The 13,510-nt window shown below is 41.7% G+C and overlaps 1 protein-coding gene across 3 annotated transcripts in view; it reads right to left on the minus strand.

Annotated features, from left to right (window-relative positions):
- Dzank1 (double zinc ribbon and ankyrin repeat domains 1) overlaps positions 1–13,478 on the minus strand; it is a 49,484-nt gene extending 36,006 nt beyond the window's left edge. For 2 of the 3 annotated variants that reach the window (XR_012909717.1, XM_075962360.1), the window contains exons 1-4: positions 13,219–13,362; positions 11,709–11,825; positions 9,713–9,866; positions 468–570 (exon numbers count right to left, since the gene is read on the minus strand). Coding sequence is in view for 2 of the 3 variants with exons in the window: in XM_075962360.1 (XP_075818475.1) it covers positions 468–570; positions 9,713–9,866; positions 11,709–11,817 (366 nt within the window). In the remaining variant the exon portion in view is untranslated. Of the gene's footprint in view, positions 1–467; positions 571–9,712; positions 9,867–11,708; positions 11,826–13,218 lie in introns of all 3 variants that reach the window. The other variant, XM_075962359.1, reaches the window with a different exon arrangement.
- Positions 13,479–13,510: the final 32 nt, after the last annotated feature.

The following is a 13,510-nucleotide window of genomic DNA, read 5'->3' on the forward strand; positions in this document are numbered from 1 at the left end:
CACACCCCTGCTTACTGCCTGCCACCTTGGAGCTGGCAAACTGGAAAGGCTGACGAGAAACCAAGAAAACACATGCTCAGGTCACTTTCCCCAGTGAAGGCCTGGTGCAGGGACAGAGAAGAGAGCAAACAGCTTGTTTATCTGGAGTTTATACAGCCTTCACAGACAGGGCAGACCGGGCGGAAGGGGCGGCATGCTAAATGGTTTCTGCTTTGTCACAGATAGTCGCTGCAGACAACAACACAGTCAGTGACAGGGCCCAGTCAGAATCCCAATCTTAGAGAGGAAGGTTTGACCAAGGGGGGGAAATCAGTGAAGGTTCTTCACAATGGTTGATCCTGACTTTAATCATGAGGATCTATCAGACTGTGAGTAGAGGCACTGTAAAGAAAGGAGGGTGTCCCCACTGAGCAAGAAAGGATGAAACACAGTGGACAGTTGGAACATTCTTTGGCTTCATTACTTGCCTGCTTTGAAAAGCCTTCAACACTCTCTTCAGGGGAGACCATCTTCGGGGGCTCATAGTCAACCTGAAACACCTTTGTCACAATTCCACTTTGTCTGCAGTCTCTGAAAATCAAATTTTTAAAAAGGAGAGAATATCTTACACAAACGTTCCAGGTGAAGAGTCCAAGAATAAGAAAATAAGATGTAGATTCCAAAACTAAGAATGTAAAAATAAAGAAATATACAGTTGTAAGTCTAGGAGAATGAGAACAGACTGTCAGCAGCTTTCTCAGCAGCTTGAGGATTAACTATTAAGTGGGTTACTCTGCTTCACAACCCATAGCTCTATTTACAAGGCCAAAGCATCTCTCTGCAAACTGAGAGCTATCCAGCCAACTTTTAGGAAACAGATATATGACATCTGGGTTATGCATTATCCCTGCTATGTGAAACTGGCAGCATCAAAGGGGAGAGCACAGGGCTTCAGTAAATACCACCTGGAAGTACCAGGGAAGACAATAGATTAAGTACAAACACAAGTTTTTAACTAAAAAAAAAAAAACCTCTGCTAATGGAGATTGTAAAGTAAGGCAATCTGTATCTGAATTTTACCTTGAGATTGTAAAAATTCCTTTGTTCAGACCTAATGCTTGGTGTCCCTACTATAAAAAGATGGGTTCAGAAACAGGCCTCTGCCACAGCCTTACACAAACCATCTCTGGCTGTGGTCTCAGCTAGCTGATAAGCTTTTTGTGCCCCATGGAGACCTTTTATTTTATTTTTCCCTGGTTTCTGGTTTCTGTAATAAAGTTTGCTTCTGGTTTATTAGACTTTGGTGGTCTGTCCCCATCTTTACGCAATCCCCCTGGACCCAACACAGGAAAAGGTGGCTAGCAGTCAGGATGATGCTTATTTAATGTAGCCGCTAAGTTTGTTACCTTTTAAGTTGGAAAAATTAAAATATACTTTCAGCTAAGGAGGCCGTGAGAGGTGAGGGTTAGGGGCAAAGGGCGGGGTGGTATCGGTCTTCAGCAGTGATTCTGGAACTCTAGACCCTGCCCCAGCCCGGTGCTGTTCACAGAGCCCCAGGCCAGTGTGCAGCACTCCTTCCTACCCTGCCTGCCTCAGAATCCTGGCCTCAGCGGCACAGAGCCCAAGCTCAGGAAAGTGGTTGGCATCTCTTGTATCTTCCTTCTAGGTCTGCTCTGGATCTTCAAAACCATTCCTGGAAAGCCAGGTATAGAGGTAGATCACTGCAAGTTCAAGAACACCGGGTGCTCTTCCAAAGGACTTGAATTAAATTCCAAGCACCCATATGGTGATCTACAACTGTCTATAAAAGCAGCTCCAGGGGATCTGACTCCCTCCTCTGGCCTCCAGGGGCACTGTATGCATGTGGTAAACAGGCAAAAGACTCATGCACATAAAATAAAAATAAATCAAAAGGTTTTGTTTGTTTGTTTGTTTGTTTTGAGAATGGGTTTCTCTTTTTAACAGTCCTAGCTGTCCAGGAACTTGCTCCTTAGACCAGGCTGGCCTCAAACTCATAGAGATCACCCTGCTTCTGCCTCCCAAAGTGCGGGGATTAAAGGTACATGACATCACTATTGTCTCAAAAGTATTTTTAAAAAATAAATAAACACAATCTATACTGTGAGGCTACAAACAACAGTTTATCAATAAAAGGCCAACAGAAATCTCTGATAGAAAGGCCAAAGTGGTTTCCTTAAAGGATCACAGTTGTTTTTAAAATGGACCAGCTCTGAAGCATCTTCTTTGTAATTATCTCTGGTCATTTTCTCTGAAACCAGAATTCTGGACAGACAGCTTAGCTATTTATCTGACACAAAACACACACTACTTATATTCAAAATGTACTTAAGTATTTATATTTAAAATGTTTAATGATCTCATTTTAAAGGGTCTTTTTAAAAGTAAAGCAGCTTTCATTTCTATTGTTGTAGTTTTAATAATACAGATAAAGACAAGGTTTATGTGGGTGGACACCCAGCACTTGCGATCCTTGGGCCTCAAGCATTTAGCACCGTGGATTTGACAGCTCTTGTGTCCTGCTTTAGCTCCCTACAGCTGTGATAAAACTCCAAGACCAAAACAACCTGGGGGAGGAATGAGTTCATTTGGCTTACAGCTTACGTCCACCACTGAGGGAATCCAGGGCTGGAACTCAAGTCAGAAACCTAAGCAGACTGTGGAGAAGTGCTGCCTACTGGCTTGCTTCCCACAGCATGTTCAGCCACCCTTCTCATACAACCAAGGACCACAGTTCAGGGGTGATACTGCCCACAGAGGGCTGGGCCCTCACATATCTAGACTTGCCTTCAAGTTAGTATGATGGAGTTACTTTCTCAGTCAAGGTTCCCTCTTCCCAGATGACTCTAGCTATGTCAAGTTCACACACAAACACACACAGACACACACACCCCTCAAAACTAATCAGCACAAATAATATAAATACAAGGCTCGTGCCAGTGGATACTCCACACTTGGAATTCTTGGGTCTCTAGCATTCAGTGCCATGGATTTGACTACTGTTTGCTTTAATGAAAGGCTCTTCTCGTTTGGATTAAGTTTTACTGTGAACTGTACAGTTGACGAAGATGCGAAACACAGCTACATAGTTACTACTGAACACAATGGAGCAGCTTATGCACAAAAACAATACTTGCTATTAGATGCTCAGAGGAAGATGAAAAAGTCAAATCTAGGGGCAATCCTTTGAAAGATGAAACCCCTCTCACATAAGTAAAGCATTAATGAAAATGCTGTTCTGTTCTTTCTATTCTTGCTAATTCACTAAACTTTCAATCAGAAAAGAATCCCAATTTCCACAGTGTTTCCTTACCTCATTGTCATTTGGGTCACCTGTATCTACTGCTGCACAGCTAACCGCCCAGAAGCTGGGGCCTCAAACCCCAGGCCCTGGTAAACCGGTGGCAGCCAGGAGGCTCTCCTGTGGACACTCATGTAGTACCATCGGATTGGGGCTGGATGACTTCTTTCACAAACGCTTGTTCTTGGGCCAGTCTCTCCCTTCCCCCACTCTCACAGTTTACATTCTCACGGACATTATGTACGGGCTCTGATTTCTCCACATATCAATGACAAGTACTGTCTACTTGTGGACCATCTGATCACACCTGATCATGTTCTCTGTAGATATTTGCTTGAGGAGTTCCTCTGTATGTTAGGATATGGGTTGACTACTACAACTGGAACCAAAGTAATGACTTAAAAACAAACAAACAAACCAGAATCAACAAGTGTGCGCAGTCCAAAGATAGTGTGTGTGTGTGTGGGGGGGGGAGAGTTGAAAGAGAATGACACCATTGGCTCACAGATTTGGTCACCAGGGAGTGGCACATTTTGAAAGGATTAGGTGAAATGGCTTTTTTGGAAAAAATGTGTCACTGCGGGTGGGTTTTGAGAGTTCAAAACCTGCCAAACACAGAATCTCTCTCTCCCTCTCTGCCTATAGATCAAGGTGTTGTCAGCTACTGCTCCAGTGTCTTCCTGCTTCCCACCATGATATTAACAGACTAAACCTCTTAACTATAAGGAAGCTCCCAATTGCTTTCTTCGCCTTGCTCATGGTATTCCTTCACAGCCACAGAACACTGGCTAAGACAGAGGGTATAGAGTCGAGGCGTTATAATGATTAATGCTGGGTTAACTGAGGTGAGAAGATCCATCCTGGAGTGGGCTGGGGTCCCACACTTCAAAAAAGAGAAAAAGTGAGCTCCGCCCTGCTTCCTGACTGTAGATGCAATGTGACCTGCCGTCTCGGTATCCAGTCACCATGAATTCCCTTCCTTGGATGGCCCATACCCTCAAACTGTGAGCCAAAAGAAATCCTTCCTTCCTTGGGCTGCTTTAGCCAGGTATTTTTAATCACAGCACTAAGGAAAGTAGGGAACACAGATGTCATGGGGACCACTTTCCATCTTGTTCCATCATCCCTAGCCCATTGCACTCGTTCTCATGATCTGATGTGGCTGACACCCACAGTGGGAAGCAGAACCCACCCTGCTTCCCTTTAAAAACAAAGCCTGGAAGTTTCACATGTCGTTTCTACATATATCCATGAGCCACAGCCTGGGACATTATTAGAGAAGGGAGAAGCGGATGCTGGGGCAGGCAGAACTGTATCATCATCCCGGTGCTGGGAGCATCACAGGATGTTTTAACCGTCACGCTGACTCACTTGCTCTGAAAGCTCACAGCTGAGCACAGCTTCCTGATAATTTTCTTTACATGATAGTGCCTCGTGGGTGTGATTCTGGCTGATCTGCCCAGCGCTCACCAAATATGCTCTTCAATTGCCTGCTTTTCTTCGAGTCCTTTGTTTGCATGCTCTTGTCGATTTTTAGACTGATCTTTGATATGTTTTACTTGCACTTTGGTAATTTCTCAGATTTTATACATTCCTTTAAAAAGGTTTATAAAGTCTAAGTAAATAAAATGTCCCCAAAGGCTTAAGATTCTTTATGTAAAATCATAAATATGTAAACATCAATTTTAATACAGTTGAGAAATACCTAACAAAGTATTATAGAGGTTTAAAGCTGTATTCTAGAAGGTAGAAAAATTCTTAAAAATATGGAATTCATCTAAATAATCACTATCTGAGTGACAGTGTTGACATAACCACACATTTGGCTTTCTGTGCTTCGTGAGTATTTCCATGTTCGGTGACTGGAAGGACTCACTTTAGACTAAACTTTGGAGAAGCATTTAACGTGTAAGATCAAAGCTGCGGCTGTCTGATGCACATAAGATGACTTATCCATGAACTACTGCATCCCCCTCAGCTGTCCTTATTAGCACACTTCTCTAAGGTTCCTGAAGGAGCACTCAGACCCCACCCTGATGTCATCCTGGTTCTCAGCCAGTTGCTCCACTCCTTTAAGGCCTAGGTTATCTCCCTAGCACAGACGGCCATGTCCTTGGATACTCAGCTAAGGCATTTGCCCACTCTATTCAGCCTAGAACAGCCCACAGACCAGCTTACGCTTCATGGTAGGTAGAAGGATTTCAACCCGAGAATAGCCCTCCCTCATCCCCAAATAGATTAGGCTTGAGGTTAGAGTTATAAATCTCACTCAGAGCCTAAAATGCATTTAAAATGCACATATACCTCTATTAGGGCTCAGGATAGTGACCTTAAATATGCATGCACCAACATAAGTTATACCCTGCATGAAAGCTATCTCTGGGTACCGTTAGCTCTACAAATATTATCCTTTCAATGAAATATCAGAATTAAAGAGCTGGGGTGGAGCACAGTTCGCAGCATGACTTCCTACATGCAAAGCCTAAGTCCAAACATCAGCACTAAAAATCAGAATTTTCTGAATGACTACAAGCAAATTACCAAGATGGATTAATGGGAAGTCACAATTTGGTTTGGGTCAAGTTTTCTCAGCCTACTGAAAACTATTGAAGTGTGAGGCTATCCTCTACATTATAAAATGACAAGCTGCAACTCTCCACATTAACCACTAGATCAGTAGTTCTCAACCTGTGGGTCATGACCCCAGTGAGAGTCACATATCTGATATCCTATATATAATATATTTACATGATAACTCATAAGAGTAGCAAAACTACAGGTATGAAGTAGTGACAAAATATTATAAGGTGGGGGGGTCACCACAACTTGAGGAACTTTATTAAAGGGTGCAGCATTAGAAAGGTTGAGTAACACTGCACTAGATCCTAGTAGCAAGTAATAATACTCCTAATGGCAACCAAAATGTTTCTTGGCGTTTGTACACATGTGGTCTATGTACATGTTCATGTGGTGGTACATGCATGTGTGGATATGGGTGTACATGCATGTGCGTGCAATTGTGTGGAAGTTGGAGATGGGTGTCAGGTGTCTTCCTTCACCACTCTCCATTTATTTTATTTTCTGCGTGTGCATAAATGCATACATCATAAGGGGTGGGGAGACACGGCATGCATGAAGAGGTCAGAAGACAACTTTCAGAAGGTGGTTCTCTCCTTCCACCTTGTTCTGAGGAAGGTTGGCCCCTGTTATTTCTGAGTTTGGCTGCAAGTTTCTGGCCAATTCACCTCTCTCTGCCCTCCATCCCACGGCAGGAGTACTGGGAATACAGAGGTGCAGCATGGCACTCAGCTTTTGATTCTGGAGACTGAACTGAGATCATCACTCATCACACTTGTACCACAAGCATCTTTATCCATTAAGCCATTGTCCCCAGCTCTCCTATCTATCTATCTATCTATCTATCTATCTATCTATCTATCTATCTATCTATCTATCTCTATCTATCTATCTATCTATCTATCTATCTATCTATCTATCTATCTATCTATCTATTATCTATCTATATCTATCTATCTATCTATCTATCTATTATCTATCTATTATCTATCTATATCTATCTATTATCTATCTATCTATCTATCTATCTATCTATCTATCTATCTATCTATCTATCTATCTATCCATACATCCACCTATCTATTTGTTTAGTTACTTGTGTCTGCGGCCACTTCAGCTGGGGTTACAGGCACATTTTATTCACCCAGTCACAAACTCTTGAATTCTGAGTTAAATCAACTCTGAAATTCTAGTAACCCAGAAATGAGGACTAACAAATAAAGGAAAGTCGGAGAGCCATATAACTAAGGTGACACTGACTAAATGATTAAGTAGGATTAAAATCTTCAAATCTCTGTGGTGATAATCTTGTCAATTTAATTGGATTGAGAAAGGCCTAAAGGATTAGTAAGGCACACTTTGGGGATGTCTGAATGCTGTGTCTTGACTTAATCGGTAAATCATTCCTTGATGAATTTATAATATGATGGAATTATTGGGGAAAGGAAAAGGCAGGAGGTGCCTGACTGGAATAGCAGGTCACCAGGAGTCATGTCCACAGAGATTACATCTTGCCCTGGTCCCTTCCTGTGTTCTTTCTCTTTGCTCTCTGATGGCCCTAATATGATCTTCTCTTTCCCATCTTGATTGGGCTGACACCTCTGAAACTGAGTCCAAGTAAGTCCTCCTTTTCTAAGTGTTCTCAGGTATTTTGGCCATTGTAACACAAAAGTAACTACTAGTTTCCAAGTCCTGTGTTCTTTCTACATTCAGTTACTTCTCCTAGAGTTTTCTCCCTGCCTTTGCTGCCTGTGCACATGGCATTCAGATCTCTCCATTGCATTGCCTCCTGAACAGGGTCTGTATACAACAAGTTTGAATCACTGCCTCCAGGTATATATATGTATGTATCTATATCATTTACATGTATATCTAAAATACAGATCTAATATGTTAGGCTGTGTATGTGTGTGTGTGTGTGTGTATTTCAAGGAGCTACAGATGGGGAGCACTGTGAGCTATTCTGATTACCTACTTATATTTGCTTTATCAACCTTGATTGCAAAAACTGGGGTCCTTCATGAGTACTGAAGAAGCTATTATTCTCAGAGGAATCTGAGCCACCAAACACTTGCGCTGAAAGCTCACAGTAGAATTGTGTAGCAAGTTCCTCTGAGATGAAACATTCTCTTTTGGAAGGAAGCTTGTTGAGACTTAGGATGTTCTAAAGGGAGGTGAAGCATTCCATCCTGCAGGGCACCTGGTAAAAACTCAGAAGTAAAGAACTCAGTAGCTTCAGAAGTGTCCCAAATGAACTACTAGGCCCCTCCTTCCCCAAGCTTACATAAGAAGTAAGGACTTCTGGGAGATGCTCTCAGACAAGCAGAGCTGCCTAAAAGAGGCTCGGACTGACTAAACCACCTGGAAAAGGCAGAGGCCAGCGGAGCTGCCTGGAAGACATTCTCTGACATATCCAGCTGCCTGCGAGTTGGCTGTAAAGTGTGCTCCAGGGCTCTAACTTTCACAGGCTGTCACCCACCCCAGGTGGGCGTTTGGTGGTGTGGCTGTCTTTGAGTCATTTCTCTTCTTGCAAGTTCCCCACCGCGCACACTCATGTTCCTGCAAGTAACCCAATAAAACCCATTGTTTCGTCAAGCTGGGCTTTGGTAGCATCTTTACTTTGGTTTGTGTTTGGTCTGGTTTGTTCCCCATCTGTGCTGAGTAAATGCTTGTTCACATCTATTCCTCTGTCACAGAACTCCACCCTTAGTTCCAGACAGGTTTTGCTCCTGCTTGGCTTTATCTGTTGTGAGCCCTATGGAAGGTCAGTGGTGGAGAAGGACAAACTGCACAGTCGCTGCTAATGCATGACAAAGTATGATGGTGGGGCAGGACGCTGTTGACCACAAGGAGGCCTTTTAAGAAGCAGAAGATGAGAGGACACTGGGATTTGATGTCAGTGTAGGTCACCAACCCTTGACAACACCCTCCCCTTCCTGACATGTTCCCAAGTTCTTTGCCCTTCTCATCCAACTGTGTTCTTTCATTCCTTCCTTACTCTGATGGGAAACCTTCTCCCCAGGAAATAAGGAAATGTTAAAAGAATTATCAATAAAAAAATAATCAAGGCTAGTCATGGTAACTCACCCTTTAATCCCAGCACTCAGGGAGGCAGAGGCAAGGATCTGTGAGTTTGAGGCCAGCCTGGTCTACAAAGTGATTTTCAAGGCAATTAGGACTGTTACACAGAGAAATTCTGTCTCAAAAAACCAAAATACATACATACATACATATTCTTAAGAAAGAAAATGGGAGTAGGAGAATAAGGATTTAGGAAAAAGGAAGTGGTTGAAATGGCAATAGCTTTGAACATCAATAAAGTCAATACAAAATGAAATAAAGAATGACATCACATCCCAGAGAATAAAAGAACCATCCACCAAATGGCACTTTCCTTAGAGCCAAAGGAAGCTCTTTAGAAAGCTTTTCCTCCCCAGAACTCCAGTGTGGAATTTGAAATGAAAATGTTAATAATATATGCAATATTTATTGAGTTATATACTTATGATTTATGGACTTTATACCTCAATAAAATGCAAATAATATAAGTACTAAAATTAGCATAACTTTTTCTTTAATGTCTTTCTAACACATTGGTTCTCCTAAAAAGAAATAAATAAAATTAGAATATAATGTAGTTGGGAATGGAAGCCCATGCCTTTAATCCCAGTACTCAGGAAGCAGAAGCAGGTAGATCTTTGAGTTCAAGGCCAGACTGGTCTACAGAGAGAGAGCTCCAGGACAGTCAGGGCTATATAGAGAAACAAAAAAAAATAACAAACAAGCATATATATAAAATAATACCATGCTTATTTGCCTACCATGCTTTTAACTTACTTAGAGACGGCAACAGCTTTAACTTGTATTTTCCCATCAGGCAGAGTAATAGGTTTTATGTACTTAAATGTATTATTTTCACCAGAACCAACTTTCTTTAGAAAGTCAGGCTTGCTGCCATCCAGGGTGTAATAAATGTTGACATCTGGGGTGTCTGAAAAATCCAGAACAGGATAACCATAATTAACAATGACATAACAAGTTCCTGTGTAACGATTATCTGTTAAAAACAAAGAGACACACACACCGAGTAAGTGATAATGATCCTGCTGTCTGTGCCAACACAGTGCTTTGCATAAATGAGCTCACTTCATGTATTCGTTCACATTACTGGATGAGGTAGGTCCTATACTGTACCCATTTTATAGATGGCAACTGAGTGCCTGAGCGATTAATAAACTTGCTAAATAACAAAAGATTTCCAGTGCTCACAGTGGCTCACAACTCTGTAACTCCAGTAGCAAGGTATCCAATGCCCTCTTCTGGCCTCGGTAGATACTAGGCAGACTTGTGGTACAGAGGCATACACGAGGACAAAACACCCATATGCATAAAATAAAAATATTCTTAAGAAAATGGGAGTAGGAAAAAGAAAAAAGATTTAGTTAAAAAGAAAATGACTAATGACTTCCAAGTTGAAATGGCAATAGATTTGAACATCCTAATATGTGCAAAATTAGTTGAGCCATATGCTTATAATATGTGGTTAAGTTCTGCTGGGCTGAGCACACAGTCCATAATCTTGAACCACTGAGCTCCATCACTCCCCTTTCCTCCTCCCAAAGGTTCCCCCTTCCAACTTTCAAGTCTTTAAAGGAAAAACCTAGATTCTGCACATGAAAAAAAACTACTTGGTATTTTTCTTTCATTCATTTCTTATTTGTTAATTTTGCAGCAATGGGGACTGACTCCAAGACCTTGGTCATATTCACAACTTCTCTGTTGTTAAATCAAACTCTCTTTCTTCTTTCATTCCCCCTTCCCTCTCCATATAAATATATATATATGTGTGTGTGTGTGCATATATATGTATGCACATATATATGCACATATGTATATCTATATATCCAATTATCTCTATTTCAATCTCTCCAAAGGTAGCACAGGTTGGCCTCAAATTCACTGTTCTCCTATCTTGGCCTCCCCAGTGTTGGCATAAAGGCATTTACATTGGGTTATTATTCTCTTTAGTATTTAACAGTGGGATATTTTTATTTGACATTTAAACATTAGAGAATATAGAACCACCATCTATATTATCACATTCCAATAATAGTCTTCTAAGAGTTATAAGCCCTTATGTAAAACCATTGAACATGTTAGCCTTTCAGATAAAAGAGGTTAGAGTATAATATGAATCTTATTCTTGGAAATCTTGAACTAGGGAGCCTGGAGGCAGCTCTACAAATGCAGATAAATACATTTTATACATTTAAACTATCAAAATTAAATAGATACATATGTAATTAAAATCTAAAAGCTTTTTAACACAAATATTTGTTCATATGTCTTAGCTATAAAATTTCTTTACATAGATTATTTATATGCATATAAACAGGTTTAATATTAAATACTACTACGAATACCTTGTTTTTGCAATAGTTAAGATTTATTTATTTATTTATTTATTTATTTATTTATTTATTTTTGTTTTCTCGAGACAGGGTTTCTCTGTGTAGCCTTGGCTGTTCTGGAACTCACTCTGTAAATCAGGCTGGACTCAAACTCAGAGATTCACCTGCATTCCGAGTGCTGAGATTAAAGGCATGCACTGTCACCCCCACCACTGGGCTAAGGTTTATTTTACTATAAGATAAATCTTATGTACTTCACATATACCAACTCAATATATACCCGTATACAGCAACTCACTTAACCCTCACAGTGGCTCCGGGTGGTAGATAATAGAAAACATACAAAGATATAAATCAGCAACACATGAATACAGGGCATGACAATGCTATTTTAAGTAATTCAAAATGCACAAGATTCCTACCAGATTTCATTTCCAAAAGAGTATTGGTATCAATCTCATGGTTGGCTTTTCCAGGCTGGGGCACTCGCAGCGGTATGATCTGAGGGGCACACACTGAGCCAGCAGTCATGTTTTCTCCTTATGTAAAGAAATTAAATTAAGAATTCCATCATGAGCCTGTATCTGAACACCAAGACTACAGAGTACCATTTTTTTTTAATGCAGCAAGCCAGTAAAACCTGACGAGAACATCATTAATGCGCCACCTACTGGTAATGCCCATTTAGTAAATGAAATGATTATTGCATCTCAGCTGCAGATCTGCTGTCAGGTCATCATGTACATGCTTTCCCTCTCAGAAAGGCACACAGATGAATCCGACAGGAGACAGGAACTGCGTGGAATGGGCAGGTTAACTGAACGAGGCAGAACAGAACGCTAATATTGTGACCTCGGTTCCTTCCAGATCATCCACTCTTCACTGCCTTCGGTTAGTGCAAACATACACACTCATTCTCCTGACTTCAAGGCAACTCATTACATAAAGGGAACAAGGAACTTTGCATGTAGCATGAATTATTTATTTAGAGTCAACTTTTAAAGGGAGTTCTAAGCCCACGGTCTTCCCTTTGCCATTGCAGTATATTGCGTATCTGAAAACTGCAAAGGCTGCAAAGCATGAATTCCCAACAGAAAGGAAATTGACATGGATATAAATCAACAAACACAAGATTCCTATTCGCTCTATTCGTATTCTGTTTCGTAAACAACCACCACCACAGGAGCCTTATGCGTCTTTTCTTTGAGGTGGGGAGAAGCCATCTTGGCACAGCATTTGCACCTTGCATTGCTGTTTCAATTATGGCTGCGTGATTATTCAATTATAATGTTCATATCTATCCTACTGTTATAGTCAACATTTTCACCCTCATTCTTATTTACAATTTTTCATGCAACAGTTTGTTGTTCGATGGTGAGGCTTTTTTTTTTCAATTTTGGTAATTGGAATTCTGATAATGTTTCTCTGAACATCTCTGCGTTTTGACATACCTTGTTCTGAAAAGTGGAATAATTAGATTTAAAAGATCAATTTCCAGTTTGTGGACTAATAATAATATTAAAAAAACACCACAGATACGTCATCGTTCAGAAATGAGGCTGGACGTAGAGGGATCTGCCTATATTCTCATTTTCTTTCAAGAAAGAATCGGTTAAAATAAAAACAGCCGAAAACTAGATTCTAAATAAACGCAGTTGGATAGAGACTAATTTGCTCGCGGTTAGTATTAGCTGCCCTTGGAAGGCTGCGGTGGTCAATGGATCTCACGCGAAGGAGATAGAGAAGGCTGATTCGCTAGGTCCAAACCGCAGCCTGTTGTCAGTGTCATGCCACGAGCATCTCTCAACATCCTTCACCTGGACCATCTCCTCGCTGCCCACACCAGGACCCGCCGCGTCAAGCCCTCGGCCTCGCGAAGCCGTCAGAGACGCCTGGATCCCTCCCAACCGAGTATGCGGCCCTTCTTCTTACCCTCCTCCAGCCTCACGGACGAGATGAGGACCCTCAATGCACCTTAGCCGCCGCCAACCGGGTGTCTAGGCTCTTGCGCTGCACGACTGCTCCTCTGCTGCAGCTTGGGTTACCACCGACGCTGCAGGTCGCGCCCCGCCCACCGCGAGTCGAGCAGATGATTGGCAGGGAAAACGATTTCCTAGCAACTAGCCCCGCCCTTGTCTCCGGGCCGCGGAGTCTGTCTGGAACCCGCCCCCAGCTCCGTGGGCGAGGCTTTGCTGTAGGCATCCAATAATATGCCTTCTCGGCG

Source organism: Microtus pennsylvanicus, chromosome 2 (assembly GCF_037038515.1).
Source record: "Microtus pennsylvanicus isolate mMicPen1 chromosome 2, mMicPen1.hap1, whole genome shotgun sequence".
Taxonomy (NCBI): Eukaryota; Metazoa; Chordata; class Mammalia; order Rodentia; family Cricetidae; genus Microtus; species Microtus pennsylvanicus.